The 22,984-nt window shown below is 40.1% G+C and overlaps 1 protein-coding gene across 1 annotated transcript in view; it reads right to left on the bottom strand.

Moving 5' to 3' along the window:
* Positions 1-22,984, bottom strand: part of MYO5C (myosin VC) — a 41,838-nt gene that overhangs the window by 6,056 nt on the left and 12,798 nt on the right. Inside the window, exons 15-37 of the mRNA XM_064158181.1 lie at positions 22,625-22,708; positions 21,641-21,775; positions 21,189-21,286; positions 19,514-19,600; positions 19,316-19,427; positions 18,219-18,430; positions 17,426-17,591; positions 16,374-16,520; positions 15,270-15,434; positions 14,943-15,036; positions 14,355-14,418; positions 12,989-13,169; positions 11,219-11,312; positions 9,646-9,709; positions 9,485-9,565; positions 8,916-9,096; positions 6,301-6,394; positions 5,446-5,497; positions 5,074-5,239; positions 4,715-4,802; positions 3,977-4,072; positions 2,865-3,019; positions 1,736-1,825 (exon numbers count right to left, since the gene is read on the bottom strand). Coding sequence (XP_064014251.1) covers positions 1,736-1,825; positions 2,865-3,019; positions 3,977-4,072; positions 4,715-4,802; positions 5,074-5,239; positions 5,446-5,497; positions 6,301-6,394; positions 8,916-9,096; positions 9,485-9,565; positions 9,646-9,709; positions 11,219-11,312; positions 12,989-13,169; positions 14,355-14,418; positions 14,943-15,036; positions 15,270-15,434; positions 16,374-16,520; positions 17,426-17,591; positions 18,219-18,430; positions 19,316-19,427; positions 19,514-19,600; positions 21,189-21,286; positions 21,641-21,775; positions 22,625-22,708 — 2,706 coding nt within the window. The remainder of the gene's footprint in view (positions 1-1,735; positions 1,826-2,864; positions 3,020-3,976; positions 4,073-4,714; positions 4,803-5,073; positions 5,240-5,445; positions 5,498-6,300; positions 6,395-8,915; positions 9,097-9,484; positions 9,566-9,645; positions 9,710-11,218; positions 11,313-12,988; positions 13,170-14,354; positions 14,419-14,942; positions 15,037-15,269; positions 15,435-16,373; positions 16,521-17,425; positions 17,592-18,218; positions 18,431-19,315; positions 19,428-19,513; positions 19,601-21,188; positions 21,287-21,640; positions 21,776-22,624; positions 22,709-22,984) is intronic.

Below are 22,984 nucleotides of genomic sequence, written 5' to 3'. Positions count from 1 at the left end.
AGATTTCAATGAACTTTGGAGAAATTCCTAGATCCCTTAAACAGAAAATGAACTCCTCCTGTCACCCTATGTCCCAACATCCCTCAAAAAAGAAGAGGGAGGCGGGGGGAAGGAGGGGGGAAGAAAAAAGAGAGGGAAAAAAAGAAAGAAAAAAGAAAGGAAAAAGGGAACATTTTAAAAAAAGCATAACAATTGAAAAAAAAGCAAGCAGCTGAAACACAGCAAACTAAAAATTCCACACTTAGATTTTATTGCTGCAAAGAGATCTCATTTTCAGAATTTTACATCAGGAAAGTTCTGACTTCCGAAGTCTAGACTGAACCCTAGGCTGTGTGAAGGCTTGAATGTTCATCAGAAACAGATAAAAGCTCTCAAGTCTGGATTCAGACGCTTCCCTGCTGCTGCAACTACATTTTAAAAGGCTGCTATTCATGAAGTTTGAGTGTTTTCGGTTCTCCGCTGCTCTCTAGAAGTTATCCGTATGACCACAAGAGGGAGCACTGCTGTTTGCACAGCACACAGGTACTGCGGCTCCCAAGGCTTAAAGGTACCACTTTGCTGTGACCCTGAAGACAATCGTTGTCTGTCTATAGAATTTCAGTTCAAGCCTAAGTTCGTAAAATTCTAGGGAAAAAAAACCCACAGTGTGAGTTTTCAATTTTAAAGAATTAAAAAGAATTGTTAATTTCAGGGGGAAAGAATAAAAATCGGCTTACACAAGTGAAAGAATGAAAAACAATTTTGTTGTTTGGCTCCTTCCCTGAGGTTTTCTTCTGTAGCCTTATTTTGGTAGAAGCAGATGGTTGAATAATCACAATTGTAAAATGGTAAAAACGAATTTTAAATATATTTTTATATATGTAATGTATACCTACAGAACTGGATATCTACACATACATAAAGACACAGAGAAGTGGACATCTGAAGTCCAGCCCACATTCAATTCACATAGAAGAATTAAAATTGACTAGCAGTCTCCATGTCATGTCTTCAACCTGCTTTAGGACTCAAAATTTCCTTGATTTCACTTGGTCCATTAATTCTGCACTATCTTACTGCGTAAGATGCTGTGGTGGTTTGGGTGTTACCCACCCCCTCCACACGCGTTGGAAATCACCCAGACTAGACTCATCCGGCTCTGGAAATTTGAATGAAGCTTATATTTACAGCTAGCACAATATACAAGCAAATATTTACAGTATATACAGTTATATACAGAAATATATAAGGTAAAAAGTAATGCAGAAACACAACTCCCCTCCCAGAAACCTGAGTCCCCAGGAGGGGCTCCCAACTGCCCTTCCACCTTCTCCCACCCCTCTCAATCTTACCCCCAGAAGAACACAGGTTTGGCCAGGGGGTCAGGAAGCAAAGTAGATTAATCAGAGAGATAGCAGAGAGGCTAGAGAGAGAAATGCAGCTCAGAGCTCCCAAGCAGAAGAAGTGCCTTATCTATGTTTGGATTCTTGTTCTTATACATCTCAGCAAGCCTATGAGTGAAGTAGACATCACCACTGTTTTCCTTTCACAGCCTGCGATCTAATCCTTCTCACCAACACATTCTAGCTAGGCTCAAACTAGCACAGATGTCTTCTAGCCCTGCAGAGCTACAGGCATATCGAAATATCTAGAAGGAACAGTGGTCAGCTGGTGAATCAACTATCACTATTTTTAATTGCAATTGAAAGTCTGTCAAAGGTGAAGTAATGAAATAATTTGATTAAATCAATCCTACCTCTTCCCCGCTGTACTGCTTCAAGCAGTTAAGAAAATAATATGTATTGGAAAGCCAAAAGGACAACATCTCAAAGTCTTCTGAGTGTTCCTGAAAATGATAATGGCATCATCTCATAGAATCAGTTTAACAACTAAACTTAAGACAGTTACAGAGTTGTCATAATAATAGTCTGCCTGTAGCAGAAAGAACATATAGCATCTATAACACGCTGGCTGAAGAAATCATGCTGTTTAAATCTCCTTTTATGAGAGACTGTCTAAATAAATTCGCCTGAACCAAAAGATTTTACACATTTCTGTGCACAGTGCTGTGTACAGGAGGCCTTCCTGCAAAAAGTGTAAACACCTGTACACATAAATACAAGTGAACTACACATAAACACAACTCCACCTATGTGTAAGTATGTTTTATTTTCACTAGCTAAGTCAACACAACTACTTCTAGTGGCTAAATTGTGGTATAAATTTGTTTGCAAACAAACTGGAGGCATTCTCTATACAGCAAATCCAACTGCATAAACCACAGTCCATTCCTGTTTCTGCTACAAAGCTTGGTGTTTTATTCCATTAGAATAGAATTCACATAGCTGAATTTGCTATGTAGATGAGACAGCAGACTAAACATTCTTGTTAATAACATGATTTTGTAAACTGGCTGGCAACATAATTTTAATCATTTGAGTACTAATGCTGCAGTATCAAATGACATGTCAAAAAAACCTCATTACACTAGGAGAACAGCAATGTAAAAACCTCTTAAAATTATAGCTGCCTGCTGCCAGACACATTAACCTTTATTTCTGTCCCTCCACCTTTTACCAGTGCCAAAAGCACAAGTACACTTCACTTAATTAGTTACTCATTGTAAAATGTAAAATGCTTTAAATGATTTTGTCAACAAGCTCTTCAGATACAAATAATTTATGTTAATGCATTCTGTGTTCAGTAGAGTCTTACCTGGAGGCTTTACAGGGGTACTACTACACACATCAAAAAGAATGTCACCAATGGCTGTTATTCTACTACAGGAATACTACCAAATCAAGTGTCACCATCCCCCAGGTACTATGCAGGCATCTTGTAAGCCTTACATTGAAAAGTAGAATAAACTCAAACAGAAATCCTACCTTAACAACTTCTTTGATGCCTTCAATGGTGGCGTTCATGAAAGATTTCAGCATGACAGCATCATTCAGATAGTCTGCATATCTCACACACATGAATAGGATGTGGGCTGGGAGGCCAGGTATCATGTTAACTACAACTCCACGTGGCTTTAGATCTGCGTAAAGGAGAGTTAGGAGGTTTATTATATAAAAATTATTCATTCTATCATTCAAAAAATGAGGCTCATTTCTTCAATAAGCCGTTACTTGATAATTGATTTACTGATGAACTCCTTGTTTCAGGAAGGTTCTGTAACAGCACTGCTCATAGGAGAGTATTACCTAATTTTTTGAGACAGGTAAGAGTACTGTAGCAAATTCTAAGGTCCATCAGGGCTTGGCCAAACAGGACAACTTCAAAAAGCAACTGGCATTTAACTGTGCACCACAGGCCCCACCAAATTCTGGCATTGCTTAATGACACACTTCTGTTTGCGAGTGTATAAACATCCACAAGGTTGAAGGAGGTGAGAAGAAAAGGAAGATATTGTTTCCAGGAAGTATTTAATACTGGTGCTAATGTACATGGGAAATTTGTCAACTTTGCTGTTATTTTTAAGCTAATGCAAAAAGCTGGCTTGGCAGTAAGGCTGATATTGTAAAGTAACTCAGAGGAAGAACAAAATCCCTCTGCAAGAAAAACAAGTAAGTAGCAGCTCCTTTCAGAGAAGGGAATGATATATGAAGAACAGACAGGAGAGCAATCTATCAGACATGGATATCAGCCCAGAGACTTACAGACTTACTAGATGACCAGGGAGAAAATGAATTTAAGTCCCTGGTGTACTCTTGAGATTTATAGCTTCATAAGTGCATAAATAATAAGAAAGATGATAGAGTCAGCATTGTGTAGGTCAGACAAATGATTTTCACAGAGATAAAGAACTCCCATACTTGAAATGGCTGGCAGCAGAAAAAGTCCAATATAGAGCTTCAAAGTTGCATTGATGATAAGAAAGTGGGAATAAGGTAACTTTGAACTAAGTGAAATACAGTGCCTTGTAGTTTTTATTGCAGTGCTCTACACTGGATATTGTCAACTAAAGATACAAGTTGAAGTGCTACTAAAATACCTAAGATCAGATTTTGAATGATCTTTTCTTCATCCTCTTTTTTGTACTCCATCATTCCAATGTACTCTTTGGACAAAGCTGGTGCATGAGCTTCAGCTGTCAAACACAAAAGCACTGTCACTTGCAGATAAACAGCTAAGATAGTGTTCACATTAGAAAAGCAATTTTCTCTGCACTAAGTCCATAATCATGTTCCTAGCCTGTGGTTCCAAGCCTTAAGAGTCCAAGAACATTTATGTTACATGAATAGTTTCACTGGATGCAGTGCAATGACCTATGTTAAGACAAACAGCAACATCTCTACATTAGTCACCTCTGCAACGTTTTTAAGAGCATTCTGTGGGTGAAGAATTACTTGCTGTGTAAGCTTTGTACAAACCAACTTCCCATCAGCAAACATCTGCCATTTGAGGGCTAATGAGAGCTGCTCTTGTCTGATACAAAACCAACATTCCATTGGCTCAGAGACAGTTTGCATGAGAGTATGCATTAACCTCCACTGACAGAACCTTATGCCTCTAACTTTATAAGTCTAGGTCCCATATGTGCCCATTATGTAGCTGGAAAAAAGGACAGGAAAAGACTTTCATGTAATTTCTGTTGGTGTTTCCCCTTTGCACATTTTTCTGATGTTTTCATTTCTAACCCCACCCCAAACCCTAACACTCTAAATATACTTGAAATTCACATACTGAACATTTAAAGCTGCTAAGAAAAAAATACGTAACAACATCTTACATTTTCCAATAGTCTTGGTAAGAGTTTTGATCTGATCCTCCAATTTTTTAATTAGTCTATCTTTCATGTCCAGTTTTTCTTCAAGATCCTGTAATAATCAAAGTCAGCAAGTTTAGAACAACTAGAATTAAAAAATGTCTCCTAGTGCTACATGTGATTGCTGCAGCTGAAGGGCACCATGAAGTATAACGTGAAGTTACTTATATTTGTTAGGAGAAACTCTCCCATGTTTTTACTCTCCTGTCTTTTTTCTCTCCCAATGAACTGAGAAAACACCTTGTCCATACTGCAAAATTGTTATTCTTTTCTCTTTATCCTGCATTTTAGGTAGTTTCTCAGGGAATATTTCATTTTCTCACCATGTTTTCCACAGTAAGTCGAGTTGTCTCTTGCTTTATCTTGCTTTGCACATCATCCTGAATTTCTTCTTGCATTAGACCATTGCTCAGTCCCTCAATTTCTTGGGTTGTGACTTTTGGTCTGTCTTTTTCTTTTATGTCTGCTCCATTCTGGACCTCATTAGTTCTAAAAATAAGTAGATAAGAAGCTGCATCTATTTTCCTTCTTTCATTAAAGCACAGTCATATCATATACATCCATTCTTTATTAACTGTACACAAGGCTGTAAAGCAAATATTACACTGAAGGTGGTACTTGAAAGGAGTTTAATTGACTTTGTTGGCACAGCTTAAAGCAACTACATTTAGAAGATAAAAACCCCAGGTATTTACCGTCTTTGTGTTCTATCTCCTTCTAGCTCATCATGCAGCCGCTTAGACATCTCTGCCATTTTTTTCCAGTAATAATTAGCAACAAAACCCAAAACAAAAGAAAAACAACAAAATTAAATGTGCTTTCAGTCCCTCACTAGCATTCAGTTCATCTCTTCTTATGCTTGTAATTTTGGTCCACCTAACGAAACTGAATGCTGTGAGAGATAACGTGTCAGAGAAATATCTGCCCACTCCACATCACACACAACATTGCGTGGGATAAGCAATTTCGAGGGTACTGACATCTTGCAGTTGGCAGTAAAGCTCTTGCAAATTTTGAATCAGTTCCTTAGGAAGACAATGAAGATGGAGAGCTCGGAATCCTCAGCAAGCTATGGTTTCCTGAATTGAGAATAACTTTCAAATAGGCAAATTCAGCAAGAACTTTCCCTTCATCTCCCCTCCAAAATTTTCAGCAGTCCATCTCATGAACTATGCTTTAAGTTCCCAAACAGCCTTTCTTTTCATGATTGGTTCCAAAGGCATATTCCATTATACATTCTTAGTGGTGCCCTACTGAATACCTTTGCAGACATCCAAACCACAGAACTCAATGACCTCAAGAAGGGATAAAAAACAACCAACCAACCCAACCCCCCCCCCCCACATCTGCATGCATTTTGTTCTTTACTAACAGAGATAGAAACAATACAATGCATTTGTGGTAGTCTTACGTTTTACTAGCACGAAAGTAGGTAATAAAGTGATGAAATTATTATGTAATACTGCTTCAGCTTTTAAAAATACAAATGTAAGGATTCCATCATGTTCACCTTAACCAACTGAAAGGCTATGGACATTCTGGTACTTTACCTTTCAACTTCACAGCCTGCTCTTGAAGACGGTTTTCAAGATCCAATTTTTGGTTTTCAAGTTCAGAAACTTGCTGTTTAAGATCGGGAATCACCTTTCAGAGAAAAAGATTTACATATTTCAGCACTTTCCTTCTTCTCCCCAAGCACAAATACAGGCTGGGCAGTGACTGGCTGGAGACAAGCCCTGAGGAGAGGGACTTGGGAGTGCTGCTGGACAAGAAGCTCAACGTAAGCCAGCAGTGTGCACTTGAAGCCTGGAGTGCCAACCAGATCCTGGGCTGCATCAGGAGGAGTGTGGCCAGCAGGGCGAGGGAGGTGATTCTCCCCCTCTACTCAGCTCTGCTGAGACCCCACCTGGAGTACTGCATCCAATTCTGGAGCCCCTATTGCAAGAGGTATGTGGACATGCTGAAGTGTGTCCAGAGAAGGGCCACGAGGATGATCAGAGGGCTGGAGCACCTGTCTTATGAGGACAGACTGAAAGAGTTGGGGTTGTTCAGTCTGGAGAAAAGGAGGCTCTGAGGTGACCTTCTTGTGGCCTTTCAGTATCTGAAGGGGGCCTACAAAAAAGCTGGGGAAGGACTTTTCAGGATTTCAGAGAGTGACAGGTCTAGGGGGAATGGAGGGAAGCTGGAGATGGGTAGGTTCAGGCTGCACATAAGGAGGAAGTTGTTCAGCATGAGAGTGGTGAGAGCCTGGAATGGATTGCCCAGGGAGGTAGTTGAGGCCCTGTCCCTGGAGGTGTTTAAGGCCAGGCTGGCTGAGGCTGTGGGCAGCCTGCTCTAGGGTAGGGTGTCCCTGCCCATGGCAGGGGGTTTGGAACTAGATGATCCTTGTGCTCCTTTCCAACCCTGACTGATTCTACGATTCTCAAATGTCTGAACGCCTTCAACTGCAAATAGTCAAAGACAGGGGAGAGACTGTGGGGGAGTACTACTACCTGCCTGCCTGACTTGTTTGGCTTTTGTGGAGGCGTCTGCTGTTGGCCACTCTTAAGAATGAAACAGTGAGCTAACCAAATGTTTGGACTGCCTCAGTACTACCATTTTTCTGTTCCAATTTAAAGGAAATTACTCTGTGGCTTTAATTTCCCTAGCTCAAATAACACTGGAAAAACATCAGTATGTTAAAAAGGAACTTCTAGGAAACTAACATTTTAAGTAACTTTCAGTTTTAGTAAGTTTGTTTTGTAAATATTTATTTAGTTATATTCCACTCAGCAGAAAAATCATATGGCATATAGGATCCTCTGGAATACTAGCATTTCCTTGAGTCAGCTAGGTGCAGGCAGTACTCATAGTGAGACTCTCAGCCCTTGTATGCAATTTGTTAGCAATTGCTATGTGCTTTGCTGGCCCTCTGGTGGGCACAGCCTGGAACTGCACAGTTCTGTAACCTCTAGAAACCGTCCAGGAGCCTGGGTTTTCACTCTCTAATCAGAGAACTCGTCAATGAAGTATCTTCTTCCTCTGTCTCAATTTTCATAGCTGAACATTATATGGTAGGGGATATCCTTCTGGTCATCTGGTGCCTTTCCAACTTCTTGGTCACTTAACTTGCCGAGGTGGGGCAGAGTAGGAAAAAGAGAAACCCTTGACACTGTGCAAGCTCTGTTCAGCAATAGCTGCAGCAGTGGCTTGCTATCAATACTGTTTTACTCAAAAATTCGAAATGCAGCATCACACAGATTGCTACAAAGAAAGTTAGCTCCAGTCCTGACAGACCCAGTACACTGTTATAATACAGTGTACCCAGAGAATGTCACAGCATCACAAAACAGATCTTAATTAAGTCTGAACCACCAAAAGTGTTCCATCAGAAAAAAATTACACAGCCTGAGCAAAAAAAACAACTATTTTTTTTTTATTATCAGGTGACAAGTTTAAATTATGTAGGTATTCAAAAAGGTATAATGAGCTAACTTCTGGTCACTGCCAAACCTCTGATCCACTTTTAGTTAAAATTCTGTGTAAATAAAACCAGCAAACCTAAACAAACACTTGTTTCTTCATCACTTCCTTCCAGTATAAAGCTGAATATCTGCATAAATTATTACACCTCTCAAAAGTTCCTTGCACTATTGAGAATCTGCAGACAGCACAACCCAAATACTTGTATGAGCTCTGCAGCAGATACCCTGGCAACGTTTTGAAGTCCAAAACATCTTTGATAAAATTGAATATTTAGCCATGTAAGTGTAGGAGGCTTCCAACACATTCTAAAGACTCTCAGTGTCCCCCTAGCTGTCAAGAACAGAAGCCAAAGTCTGTGAGCACTATACCCTGAGTCTGTCTGTAGAAGAACAGCTACTCTGTGATCACAATTAAATCTCAATTCAGATTTACACAAAAGAAAAGCAAAAAAGCCTCTGTGAAGCTGCCCCAAGAAGTTGTATGCTGGAACAATAAATTTGGCTGCCTCCTACCCCAGCACACAGGGAATAACCTATAAGGATATGCAGTCTTAGGTGACCATATCTGTTCAACCCTTGAGACTTCAAGGATATGATCACAAGATTTCGAGGGCTTTGTGCTCTTCCATTTGGATTTAGACATTTGAACTGTGTAACTAAGAAACAAACCCAAACTTTGCTTTACTACACCTTGATCTTACCAGGTTTTCTGAAGTTAGCCTGCTCACTTCAAGTCGAATACCATCATTTATGTCATTTTCCTCTCTAAACAATTTTTGTAGATGATTAATATCTTGGCTAAGATGTTCAACTTTAAAGTTCAAACCTTCAATCTCCTTTTCATATATTTCTTTCTGAGACTGGAAATGACTTTCCATTACTCTGTTAAGAAAAGAGAGCAAGAACATGGCAGATGTAGCGCAACCTCGACACGATGGGTCAAGCTTAACACAAAGTGGAAACAAAGCACTGTGGTTAAGAGGCAGACATTCCATTACATGGCCTGTGCTTGGAGGGATGTGAAAGTTACTCGTGGTATCTCAGAGGAAACACATTTCCCCAACTGCCACATGCACACTTATCTCACTGATTTACTAAAAGTTTGTTAAGTTCATTTTAAGCTGCTTAGCCACTCAACACAATGCAGTGTTGGTTCATTTCTTAAACAGATGTTTGGTATTTCACTGTCAAATTAGTTACTCACTGATCTCTCCATTTATTTTCTAGATGACAGCTTGGAGTTATGAAAACATGGAAGAACTGAACTAACCTTGTAGCTTTCTTCAAGCCCTCATAAGCAAACCACAGTTCCCCATCCTCATTTAAGTGCTCCAAATCCTCTGTGGACAGTCTAAAATATAAGCAACATCACTAGTATGCAGGGCAACGAAATTTCTTCAGCTTTATGAAAAGACCACAGAATAAAATTACCTGCTTCTTACATCTTCAAAATCATAACTTTCCAGAAGCTGTTTTGTAACTTCTGACATCTTTTCTGGAAAAAACAAAAGTTCATTACATGAATAATTGTCACTCCACACTTCAAATTCAGTTTCATTATTAAAATGGAACCAATCTCTCTTCCTAAATCGATGAGGTTCTTTCCTAGTACTCATAAATATATTTGATTCAATACAACAAAAGGATGAGTGACTTGGTTCTACTTCTGGACATGTAATGTGCACTGGATAGGTATGCCACCAATATTATTTTTTTTCTAAACACATCAAACTTTCAATGCAAAGTTACATCTTTCAGTTGCAAATCTGGACAACTAAAGTTCTACAGAGGATTTATCATCTAGTGCAAGGTTACTACATTAAACGCTGTAGATACAGGTTTGTTCTATGACATTGTTAGCACTGAACGGAGTGCACAGCAGTAGCACTTCTTAGGTACCTTTGCCCAAAGAGAGCCCAACTCAGTAAATTTTTTAAGCATATTTGACAATTATTGGACCTAAAGCTAAAGAAAGGATGAACAAAAGCTAGATACTGTATTGTTTCTGTATTCTTAGGTCTCTACAAGCACCTCGTTAAATTCTAAGTGAAGTTCAAATTGTTAGCATTGATTTTTAAACAGAAAGAAGAAATGTGTAAAATCAGTTTCTTCACTTGGTAAAAATGACCTGCTGTTTAGGCTTTTCACAGTATCACAGTATCATCAGGGTTGGAAGAGACCTCACAGATCATCAAGTCCAACCCTTTACCACAGAGCTCAAGGCTAGACCATGGCACCAAGTGCCACGTCCAATCCTGCCTTGAACAGCTCCAGGGACGGCGACTCCACCACCTCCCCGGGCAGCCCATTCCAGTGTCCAATGACTCTCTCAGTGAAGAACTTTCTCCTCACCTCGAGCCTAAATCTCCCCTGGCGCAGCCTGAGGCTGTGTCCTCTCGTTCTGGTGCTGGCCACCTGAGAGAAAAGAGCAACCTCCTCCTGGCCACAGCCACCCCTCAGGTAGTTGTAGACAGTAATAAGGTCACCCCTGAGCCTCCTCTTCTCCAGGCTAAACAATCCCAGCTCCCTCAGCCTCTCCTCGTAGGGCTTGTGCTCAAGGCCTCTCACCAGCCTCGTCGCCCTTCTCTGGACATGCTCAAGCATTTCAATGTCCCTCCTAAACTGGGGGGCCCAGAACTGAACACAGTACTCAAGGTGTGGTCTAACCAGTGCAGAGTACAGGGGCAGCATAACCTCCCTGCTCCTGCTGACCACACCATTCCTGATGCAGGCCAGTATGCCACTGGCTCTCTTGGCCACCTGGGCACACTGCTCTTTTCCTCTTTGCAATTGAAGGTATGAACAGAATCACTATGAAGGCACAAACAGAATCCCAAACTATGAATAGAATCACTACGAAGGTATGAATAGAATCCTGAAATCACTATGGGATGGGAAAGAGAACTGGGTTTTTGTCAAAGCTAGCATGGAAGACATCAATTTAAACTGGCCTGGTTCACACTGTCCTTGGTAAGTTCTCTGAATTATCTAATAGGTAGGTTACCTCTCAGTTCTCGCTTTTGTGACTGGGCCTGCCTTTCAACATCCAATTTTTGTGTCTGCAGCAGTTCGATTTCCTTTTGCAACTCAGGTATTTTCTGAATCAAACAAAAATTACAGACTGAGACAAAAATGAACAACAAGGCCTGCATATCAGCTAAATTATGAAGATAATTGTAATTAAGAACAAGTTCCTACGGTAAAAGCCTTAAAACGTGCTGTGGTCCCCAGACATGAGAGCAAAACTACTGTGACGTGGCGTAAACATAGATGTTTGTGTTGTGGAACTGACTCAGAAAAACAACTATTTTTAATTAAAAAGTACTAATTTCAGGTTCACTTTACAAACTCCACTTATGAAAAATCCCCTAAGAAACTTGTACTTCCTTTAATCCAAAGAAGAAAAAAGGATTCACACATTTAAATGTATAAATATTCAGGCACAATTACTCTTTGAAACATGCACTTCTTGCAAGTAATAACTTAATCATATTCTGTACTACTGTTGTGTTAGGCCTGATAGGCCCAAAATAGGCTTGTACATGTCCTGCCTTGCCTAGGCATGTCTTTCTGCTCCAGCAGAGAGGCAAGCGCGGGAAACAGACACAAAAGAACCTGGAGCCACTGAGTCTGGCCTGCCCAGGGTCCTGTGGTGTAAGGTACACACACTTATCTTGTGCCTGCCTAGTGCAAAGCCTGTGCTTCTCCCAAATTAGGGAAAAGTGAGCCTGTGGCTTTGCCTAATGTGGTATGGTTTGGCTAACTGCCATCCTGATTGGCTATTCTTGTGTCCAAAGTGCTACTGATCTCAGCCCACATTAATAAAAGGAGATATGCAGGTGAACAACCTGCTTTTGCTTCCCTGCTTTGCTTTCCTGCTCTTTGCCGTGCTCTCTCTGCTGTGCCCAGATGTGCTGCTATTGCACACTGCCTTATTGCTTGCCTGCTAAACTCCACTGCTGTGAGTTACCAGGAGCAGATCCTGGATGCCTGCACAGAATCAGCCTGTGTGGCCAGCGTGACATCATGCTGAGACTGCACAACATCTGCCTCTTGCACCTGATGGTCCTGCTTAGAATTCCTGGACATATACACAGATTGTCCAGAAGAAGCCAGGAGACAAGGGCAGAGATTGTCTGCGTCCTTTCCCCAGGAGCCAGGAAGATTCAAACCACAACGTCCAACAAGACAGAGTCCCCTGAAAGCATTTGGGCACTGTCTGGACTGTGGCTAGCCCCCGTGAGTGGGTAATAATAATGATGAGTAAATGCTTAAATGCCTCTTTGTAATTCTCTACTGCCTTCTGCCATAGAGCAGAAAGAGCTCCTTGAGCCCAGCTACTGGGCAAGAGGCATACTGACCACAAGCAGCCTCTGACTGCGGGAACCTTCTCTTCCAGTTCAATTAATGTTTGTATATTTTGCTGGTTGTTACTAGACCTAGATATTATCCATAGAATGTTTCCATGACTGTGTAAGAACCAAAATATTATTAAAATTAGTGGTGGGGGGTGGTGAGAGTTCTGAGTATCAAAATTAATAAACAATATTAATTTTGGAAAATATCATCTCGCATCAATTAATTTCCCCTCCCCAACAACTACATGAAAACAATGCAACATAGTGATGCACCAAATACAGCTTACTAACTACAACTTCTAAAAATGCACTGGAAGTTAAAAAAAAACAAAGTGAAGATAATCTATAAATGAAATTCCCACATTCTGCTTGCTTTATCTAACAAGGACTCCAAAATTAAATGTGTCATACTTTACCTCTGCTAGTTTTGTAAGTTGTCCTACTTCCATTTTCAAACCATCCTGAATGACAACTTCTTGCTGAATCTGTTGCTCTAGCTGATTTTTTTCTTCTTTCAGGATCTTAATCTCTCCCTTAAGCAATTCAATTTCTTTTTCATAGTCCTGCTTCTGATTTTGGAAATTTTTCTCAAGTATCCTAAACAAGACAATGAAAAGGTGGGATTAGCTTCCCACATTCATAAGTGAAAGAGTAGTCTTTGGGTTTGTTTTAATTTGAAGGACACATTTCACTGAAGAAAACTTAAATGAACCTTAATTCCTGGAAAATGCTATCCTACAGCCTCAGAGCCAGTCTACAAAACAGATTATAATGGGGTGAGAATGTCTCTAGATTTTTCTACATCTAATTCAGACACTGAGAGTGAATTCAAGGCAAACCTGAGTTTGTCTCCAAGTAAAAGCCAATTCTCTAACTCTGATGGACTTCCTGAGCAGCATATATGGCCAGAGTCAGCATTAAAGAAAGACACAGCAACAGAAAGCCCTATGTCCTTCTCAGTGAAACTTTACAAGAAGCTTTTCACTTCCTATTAGCCCCTGCTGCAATGGATTGGCTTCCAGAACAATACAGCTAATAGGAAAAGCACAAAAATTATCATAGAAGTCCTCTTAATATAGCCTGACATTATACGCAGCTGAAATGAGACTGAGCTGAAAGACTGCACAGCTTTCAACCTTCAGAAACAGTGACTGATTGCACTCTTCACACTTCAGAGAGAAGCATTTATCTAGTGTCTAGGTTCTCTGACTTATACTGAAAAAGAGTTACTGGGAAATAAGATACTTGATCTTAGAAAAACATGCTGCAAAGCAACAGCTACTTAGTGCTAAATAATAGTATTTTAATACTACAAATGAAACAAAGGGGAAAAAATGTTTTTCTCTCTATGCTTTTAAAAAAACAAATGTCCTTTACAAAAAAAGACTGTCTTTCCTTCAAGATGAATCTTTCAATTAAGTCCTTTTAACATTCATTTCACAGGAATTCTGACCAGTACGGCCATCAGCTGCTCCTCCAGTCCTGACTGACTTCTGAGGTTATCACCAAAGAAATCATTATGATCAGGGTTGCCTTTCAGTTCTCAGAAAGCCACATGCAAAGAAAGAACAGTCTCCTATCTACAGCAATATTGCCTGCATGTGACTGACCTACAAACTGCTTTTCCCCAACTGTAAACAAAGCACTTCAGTACTAGAATTGGTGTCCAAGAACACTGACAGATTCCTAAGTGATGTAAGCTTATCACATTCATGGCAGAAGAAAGAAAGGCAGAGAAAGAGAAAAGAATAATTTCAAAGCAATAAAATTCATATTCCATACATTCTCTGATTTTCTTCCTTTTGTACATCATTGAAGAGTTGCTTGGTGAGGTCATCCATTTTCTCTGTCAATGCAATTATATGCATTATTAAAACAGTATGACCACAGTGAGAAATAATCTTTTACATACTGGAAGGCTGAAATTATGCTCTCAAGTGCCAGAAATTATCACAGTACATTTTACAAGCAATGCCATAGAACAAAAAGGTTCTGAAACACCAAAAGTGTTATCAATCTAAAGTATACCTGATCTCATGTGCTGCCTGTACCCTTTGAAATTAAGACTTTTAAAAGCAGTATATTAAGAGGAACCAATGACAAAGCAACACTTGGAAGAAATGCATGAGACAGGAAACATAACAGGAGGAGAGCTTTTAATACAGAAAGAATGGATTTAGATTATTAAATTACAAAGATTTGCACTACACATTCTAAGCAAGATAAGCTCAGGATCAACTTGTAATTTACTGGGAAATCATCATTTATATTGCTTTTATTAGAATAAAAGTAATTTACCTTTGCTGAAAAGCTGACATATAACTTTCTCCCACTACAACTCCTTTAAAACTCCTTTTATAGTTACTGTACCTTTCATTTCCTCAGTTTTCTCCTGGAGCTTTACTTCTAAGGTCTCTTTCTGTTCTTGTAATTCTTTATTCCTGTTCTCAAGTGTTAAGATTTTCTGCACAGACAAAAAGTAAGCATAATCTACACATTATGAAGGAGATGAAACACATCAGAGGTGGTCTTACATTTTAACAAGCATATATGGATTCCTTTTCTTCTCTGCTAACCTCCCCGACCATAGAACTGAAATTACTTAGTAACAGCTCTAATCAGACAATTGATAAAAACAACAAAAAAAGAACAAAATCAAACTGAACTAAAAGCAGCCAGATGACAATTCAAGCATACCTGTTCACTGTCCTCTTTGTATTTTTTCCCTTTCTCTTCATATGCTTTCTTCTGAGCAGTTAACTTTTCAAGATCTAATTCAAGTTTCTGAATCATATCCACATCATTCATATGAGTTGACGCTAGGCTGGTCAGTCGTTCCAGCAAACCATGATTTTCTTTACTCTACAAAGAGCAAGACAGGTTCAAAGGAAGCAGAAACTCTCAAATAGGATTTGAAAGAAGCACCTGACATATTTCTGCTGACCATCCTGTATCAATCATGATTATTTGAATCAAGGATTGTTTCCATCAGTTAGACAAAAGCTACCATTCTATGGATGATTTGACTGGTATGGCTCTCATAAACAAGCTGCAAACTAAACAAAATATGGAATTCCCCAAAATCACAAAATGTGTTGCACCAGAGCAGTATCTCACACATCCTTCATCCTAATACAAGTAACCCCATCAGAGGTTGAATGGACTACTTAAGAAGTTTCACTGGTGTCCTGGGTTAGGGTGGATCCATCCCCCTGTAGAATGAACTCACCAGAACATGAAATTATTTTGGAAAGTTAGGGGAAAATGAAATTGTATTTAAATATAATTGTGTTTAAATATAACAGTATAAGGAGAAATAAACTGCTAGAGAAATATAATAACCTTGATAAAGATGGGGAAGGAGCCAAGCAGCAGTGAAGCAGCAAAGCAGCAACAGCCAAAACAGTAGCGGGGCACAGCTGAAGCAGCAGAAGCCAGCAAGGGGAAGTACAGGCTGTGCTTCTAGACATAAAGCTCTTGATGCTCCAATGAAATTATACTAACTTATCCATTGTTGCCATTATATGGCCTATCTCTAGAATGTTCACCTCTCCCCTATGTCTGAGCTAGAAATCTAGCTCAGATGGCCACAACTAGCATCAGAAATCCATAAACATAAGGAAGTCCCAGACGATTCTTCTTACTTTGTAGTGGACCACATCCCCTTACACACTTTCCTGTCTTGTCAAGTAAAGCATGGATATTGTAATTCACAAAAGCCTCTAGTCAACATCAGGGCTCTGAATAAAACAGTTGTGATAAAAAAAGAGTACAGATCATAAACTGATCACTGTCCTTCACCTGTTCCTCTATCTTCTTCTGCAGCTGCTGCACTCTGTATGAAAGTTGAATATTCAACACAAACCGCCGAATGTTCTGAAACCTGCGCCTGGCGAGCCATGCACGGGCATACTTCTGAAGGACCACAGCCTTGTGCTCTTCAAGCATCTGTAAAATAAACCATGACTACCCATCTGTAATTATCTATGGCTCAGTCAGCACCAATTCCCACATTCTGCCAATGTGCATACACCAGTACTGACAATGCCTCTTACAGAGCTACTGAATGCTCAGACTGTAGACACATTTGAGCCACTGCATCAACCACACTGAAGGATCTGCATCAAGTGAGATGTTGGTAGCTCAGAGATTAGATCTAAGCTACTGCGTATCAGAATTTTTACAGTAACAATACAAAACCAGAGTTGAAGACAGGAGAATCAGACTTAGAATCATAGAATCAACCAGGTTGGAAGAGACCTCCAAGATCATCCAGTCCAAACTATCACCCAGCCCTATCCAGTCAACTAGACCATGGCACTAAGTGCCTCAGCCAGTCTTCTCTTGAACACCTCCAAGGATGGTGACTCCAACACCTCCAGGGACGGTGCCTCCACCACCTCCCTGGGCAGCCCATTCCAATGCCAATCACTCTCTCTGTGAAGAACTTCCTCCTAACGTCCAGCCTACGCTTCCCCCAGCACAACTTGAGACTGTGTCCCTTCATTCTGTTGCTGCCTGCCTGGAAGAAGAGACCAACCCCCACCTGGCTACAACCTCCCTTCAGGTAGTTGTAGACAGCAATGAGGTCACCCCTGAGTCTCCTCTTCTCCAGGCTAAACAACCCCAGCTCCCTCAGCCTCTCCTCATAGGGTTTGTGTTCCAGGCCTTTCACCAGCTTTGTTGCCCTTCTCTAGACACATTCCAGCACCTCAACATCTCTCTTGAATTGAGGGGCCCAGACCTGGACTTACAAAAGGTAAAATATTAGGGATCATTTTGCTTGTCTCCACCTTTGTTCCAGGGCAATAACTGTTTCTGGCTATTGAAATGGGAGCTTTGACAGACTGTACCTTCCGGTATTTCTTCCGTGCTAGAAATCCTCTTGTGTAAGCTTGAATTGTCACAGCAGCCACATGGATAAGCTGGCAGAGTCGACGGACCAGGAAACCCCGACAGTATTTCTGAATAATTATAGCTGCCCATGTTTGCTTCAGAGCTCTGGCAGTTATAGCTTGCCTTAATTCAAAAGACAATGTTTACTTACATCACGTTTGAGTTCTTGGGATCATTCCCTCAGTCCCTCAAACTACACGCAAAAACACCCAGAGAGACTGAAAACAGGCATCCACTATCTACAAACCAGCATATTCCTCAAAGTGAAAGAGATTAATTTATCCACAGTCTCTGAAACCTGTTCCACAAGCAATTTTTGTGATGCTCTCTTTCTGAAGCCTGCAAGGCCTACACAGAGCCATCTTCCTCTCAGCCTGGTGCAGTTTCTCTGCTGCATAATTCCTCACAGTGAGTTGTATGCACTAGTTTGTAAACTGATATTCCTTTCTGCTACCTTATTTACTCCTTGGCTCTGAAGGTGAACAGTAAGCCCCAAGTGACAACTGCCTCACATACCCTTAGCTAAGGTCTGAGCTTACAGGGAGTCTGTCAAACCGAGTGTGAAAGCTGCTGGAGTACTTTCTTTGTATCAGCTGAATAACATAACCACAATCAAGAGGAAACAGAAACACAACCTGAATTGTTTTTTCACAGAAGTTACACTTCCAAACTAGCACTGGGCATCAGTCTGACCTTCTGTATCCCTTCAGGCACACCCTAACAGCAGACTCATTCCTCAGCCCCAAGTACCGTACAGTCCGCTGCCCCCGGAAATACTGCTGGATTGTGACAGCTGCTTGTTTTAGGCGGAGAAACCTCTTGCGCTGCAGCCAGCCACGGATGCTCTTCTGGATCGTGATGCAGGCCTGCCTCAGTTTATCTGAGCGCAGCTTTTCTAAGTAAGCAACCTGTCCTGCTCTGAAGAAAATTTTTGTTCTCCCAAACTGATACTGGTTACAATCCTGAAAAAGTAAATGATAGATATAGTTTAAGGTTATTATTGTAGATGAGGCATTCTCTTCCTGTCATAAGTTGTTGCTGCAGGCAAGCTCTTCTGAAATCACATGGTGGTGCTAAGTAAGAATACCCCTCCATGTATGGGAGGAAAATCTACTTAGCAGGAAAGAACCAGAGAATTACATCCAAAAAAATCACATCCTACTGATCTCAAATTGAAGGGAGGGTTTTGATTTATCATCAAGGCCTTGAAAAGAACCTCTTCATCCCCTCGTACAAGTCTGGTTCCTTGAAATCAACACTAACTTCTGGTACACATGGCTGGCCTTGAGTCAGCAAGCTATACGAATGAAAATTCAGGGGATAAACTGTTTTTAAGCTCAGGCTCTTACTCTTGGCCTGTGCTGGAGCTATGCTGCAAGTACACTTGTGTTTGGTCCTTTTCACCCCAGTCTGGTCTCAGTCCTGATTTGCTGACTTGAATCTTTGGCTTGTCTTGGACCAGCATCATCACTAGAGGCTTGTCAAAGAAATAAGAGCAACATGCAAAATAGTGCAGTTTTCCAATATGCTGTATTCCATCATCAAAAGTCCTCTTGTACCTTCAGCCTCCTAACTCTTGGCAAATGTATACCATTTACTGCTCACTAGTTTATAAACACAGGTTAAAATATCTTCCAAGTGAGGACATTAGGCACAGAGAGCTCACATCACCTGCCTACTGCCACGTGACACTTCTGCTGCTACTGACTCACAAGCCTGTGTGCAACATACTAAATCAGGAAAGACAGCAAAAATGTAAATACCTTTCCTGTTTGAGGAGCAAGATACTACTCTTGGCAAAAGAGACCTTTCATTAGTAGCAACTGCTCTAACACATACGAACTGACCTGGATTAGCCGCTGCAAAACAATCTTGCAAATCTGCTTCTTATCGTTTATGGAGAGTTCCTGCTGTGTCATGAGAATGCTGTAACGGCTGAAAAACTCTATGTAAGTCCACCTGGAAAATTACAAATTAGTAAACGCATTTAGTTTAAGAGACACCCAAGTAATTTTTGACATACAGAGGTCCACTGTTACCCCTACCTGGATGGGTAGCTCTGTGCACTAATTCGAATCGTTTCCAAAACACCACAAGCTCGCAGTTGCTGAGCAACTCTCTTTGAATCAAACCTAAAAAAGGAGAGATAATTTTACATTTTGGATGTGTTTGACATGCTATAACAATTAGAACCATTCTACTAGCTGGATTTCTATTTCTGCCATAGGAGACACGGTGTCTTACTTGGGTTTTCTTTGTTTAAATACGTGATAGGGAGTATCTGGGATTTGATTTTCTTCCAAAAAGAAGACTACTTAGTTCTCTTTTGTGAAAAGCTATGTTTCCTTTCAATATCACCTGTGACAGTTCCTATCAGCAAGTGGCAAAGAATCATGCCACATTCAGCACAGAAATAAATCCCCTCAGCAGGCTACTGGGCAGAAACTCTTCAAGTACTCTTTAGCACACCTAAAACAAATAACTCAGGATTTACTCATGAATATCTGAGTTCAAGATGGAAAGACCCTTCCTGATCTGGACCAGAGCTGATATGCCCAGAGTACTACACTACAGTGTTGATCTAGCCAAGAGACCTGGCCTGGCTGACAGGTTCTTTCACAACTTACAGGACACTCTTCCAGTCTAATTCAGACATGGTTTTATATCACCCAAGCTATTTCCCCCCTCACAGCTATTACACAGAATAATATCTCACCACAGTGACAGTACAGCAGTGTTTTGCATGGAGAGAGGCTTTGCCTGGCCTCAAGAAAATGAGCTAAGACACTTTAATTAATTTAGAATCAAGTTTTGCCTCTTCCCTCATACTCAGCTATGATACAAAAAAGATTATTTTTGTTTGTCTACTATTAGTAGACTGTGGGAGGTGGTGGAGTCGCCATCTCTGGAGGTGTTCAAGAAAAGACTGGATGGGGCACTTAGTGCCATGTTCTAGTTGATTGGATAGGGCTGGGTGCTAGGTTGGACTGGATGATCTTGGAGGTCTCTTCCAACCTGGTTGATTCTATGATTCTACTTTCAGCTGAAAGCTGGAACTGCTTTCTAGCAACTGAAAACTAGAGAGCTTCCACATTTCCGCCCACAAAACAGACCAATAGCTACATCAAGGTTAACTGCTTACAAGTTAGCTATTAGCAAGCTGGTAATATCTGGCATACACAATTTTATTGTAAGATTAAAACGACATAAAAGTGTTGAAAAACATCAAGGCTATGTTCAACATTATTCATACCTTTTCTGACTTCTAAAGGTCTTCTAAACACTTCTGCAGGCAAAAGGGAAGTTGACAAAGAAAGTGACAATGTCTTTTATCCCTTCAATATAGAATAGTGCTAATCCACACGGTACAAGAGCAAACACACCTATACAACATATCCCCCAACTTCAATCAAAGGTGAGGAACCTTTTCCCTAAAAACACTTATGTCAAATGCACAAAGAGATTTAATATCCAACCCATAAAATGTTAGGATTCTAAAGATTTTTTAAGGCATCAAAAACAACTATGGAATGACTCTATTTTTGTAAGAAGACTACACATTTTCTACTTTAGCTGTCTTGAAAGGAGAAATATGTTCTGTGGGGGAAGATAGGCAACAATAGGAGTTTAGCTTGCTGATGTGTAGCTACTGTGCAATAGAAAATTACTATTTTTAATTTTAAAGGTAATGTAGCAGCCCAACACCACTAACATACTTACTCAAAAGGCAATTTCTCATCATTTGGCTTTATGCACCGTACATAATGAGGGGTGGTAGCATTGAGCGTCGCCATAAGTAATGACAAAGAACTCCGGAACTGGAAAATACCAGACATAACAGTTTTGTTAATGACACATTAACATCTAATTAGAAAGTAAAATCTGGGGGGTTTAGATTATTTGTTAGGTTTGAGCTGGATACTAGGAGATTTTCTTAGAGTTTAGATTTTAAATGCAGGAAATGTAGCAGTCCTACTCTACCTAACAGTCTCCTCTATATCAACTAAACACAACTCCTTATACTCAGACCTGGAGCACCACACAGTGGCTGGCTCCTGCTGTTCTGAACAGTCCCCTGTGGATAGTCACAGAATACAGTACAGTAGTCTCAGACTGCCCAGTACATCCTCCTGAAACTCTGAGCATTACAGAAGAGCACATTTATGTAGTACCTTACTGCCAACAGTCAGCCGGAGCTGTTTATTAGGTGCCTTGAGAACAGGTCTTGCAGATTTGATGCTTATAGTTGAACTGAAAGGTGAAATGGACACTGGATTGTCTTGAAAAAAATTTGCACACAGATGAAACTAAAAGTGTGGTGAAAGAATCACAGTTAAACACCATGTAACTGTAACAGCATTTAAATAAAACCCACATTTACTATTTACATAAAATGCATCTTAATGCTTAGGGCACCTACTGCAGGGCAGGGAACTGGATCTTTGAGACACAAACAAAAAACAACTGAAGAAACAGCTGCAACAATCCTGAGTCTATTGTGAAGCACTTAAAATATCTCACAGACAAAAATCAATGACTGTTAAGAAGGCTTGCAAAAGCTATTCCAGCATGAGCAAACATGGACACAAATACAGAGTCAAAAGTAAGACCATTTAAGGTTGTATTTTCACAGCATTTAAATTGAATTAAGAATATGGGTTTTTATCAGATCGAGTTAATAGCAATCCTGAAGCCTCAAGGTGGTAGCTTTGATATAGACTGGGCTTTCAGGCAGATGGCAAGTGGCAGGCACATACAAGACATCTGATGTTTTTCCTTCCCTGGTATTCTCTTAATCTCTTTTGAAGAATAAATAAAGGTATCTGTTAATGATAAACTACCCATTGACGCTGCATGTAATAGGGGAGAACAGAAGTGCTCTTTTCAGTTATGAGGATTCCTAAGAAAATAAGCAATTAACATAAACAGCAAAGTAAATGCCCACGTATGAAAAAGTTGAATGCTGTGTTTTTCCATTTTGTATGTCACTTTGATGTTAAAATTGTAGAATAATAATTAAAATAAAGATTAAATTAATGAATTCAACCTATTCAAATAACCCCTTTTAACAGAACAAGTATTTTAGAATCAGCCCTGAATGAATTCCAGGAAAATGGAGTATTCAAAAAGTTAGCAATTACTGATTGCTCACAAACCTTGCTCTCTTTCAGGATTTCAATCAATACTTCGTGAACTGTATCTCTGTTTTTTTCCAGAAATCCTTCACATTTGTATTCTACCTGTGCCAAAGGTGGAATCATTAACTTTTCAGGAAGATGTGAACAGTTAGCAAAACAATAATTTTTACTCTCTGAACTGTGATGACCAACAGCTCTTTATTCATCTTAAACATGATGGCTGAAGCTCTGCTTTTTCAGTTTCATTTCAGTAAGCATACAGACACACACACATCCTACAAATTTTAAAGCAGGACAAACTGTCATAATCCACTATCAAATGCAATTTCCTTCCACCTTTATCAGGAATTTCTTTATTTCTCTTCATGATTCTGTCAT

This window comes from Pogoniulus pusillus, chromosome 17, assembly GCF_015220805.1.
Source record: "Pogoniulus pusillus isolate bPogPus1 chromosome 17, bPogPus1.pri, whole genome shotgun sequence".
Taxonomy (NCBI): Eukaryota; Metazoa; Chordata; class Aves; order Piciformes; family Lybiidae; genus Pogoniulus; species Pogoniulus pusillus.
Note: the sequence above shows the minus strand (reverse complement) of the source record. Positions and strands in the feature narration are given on the sequence as shown.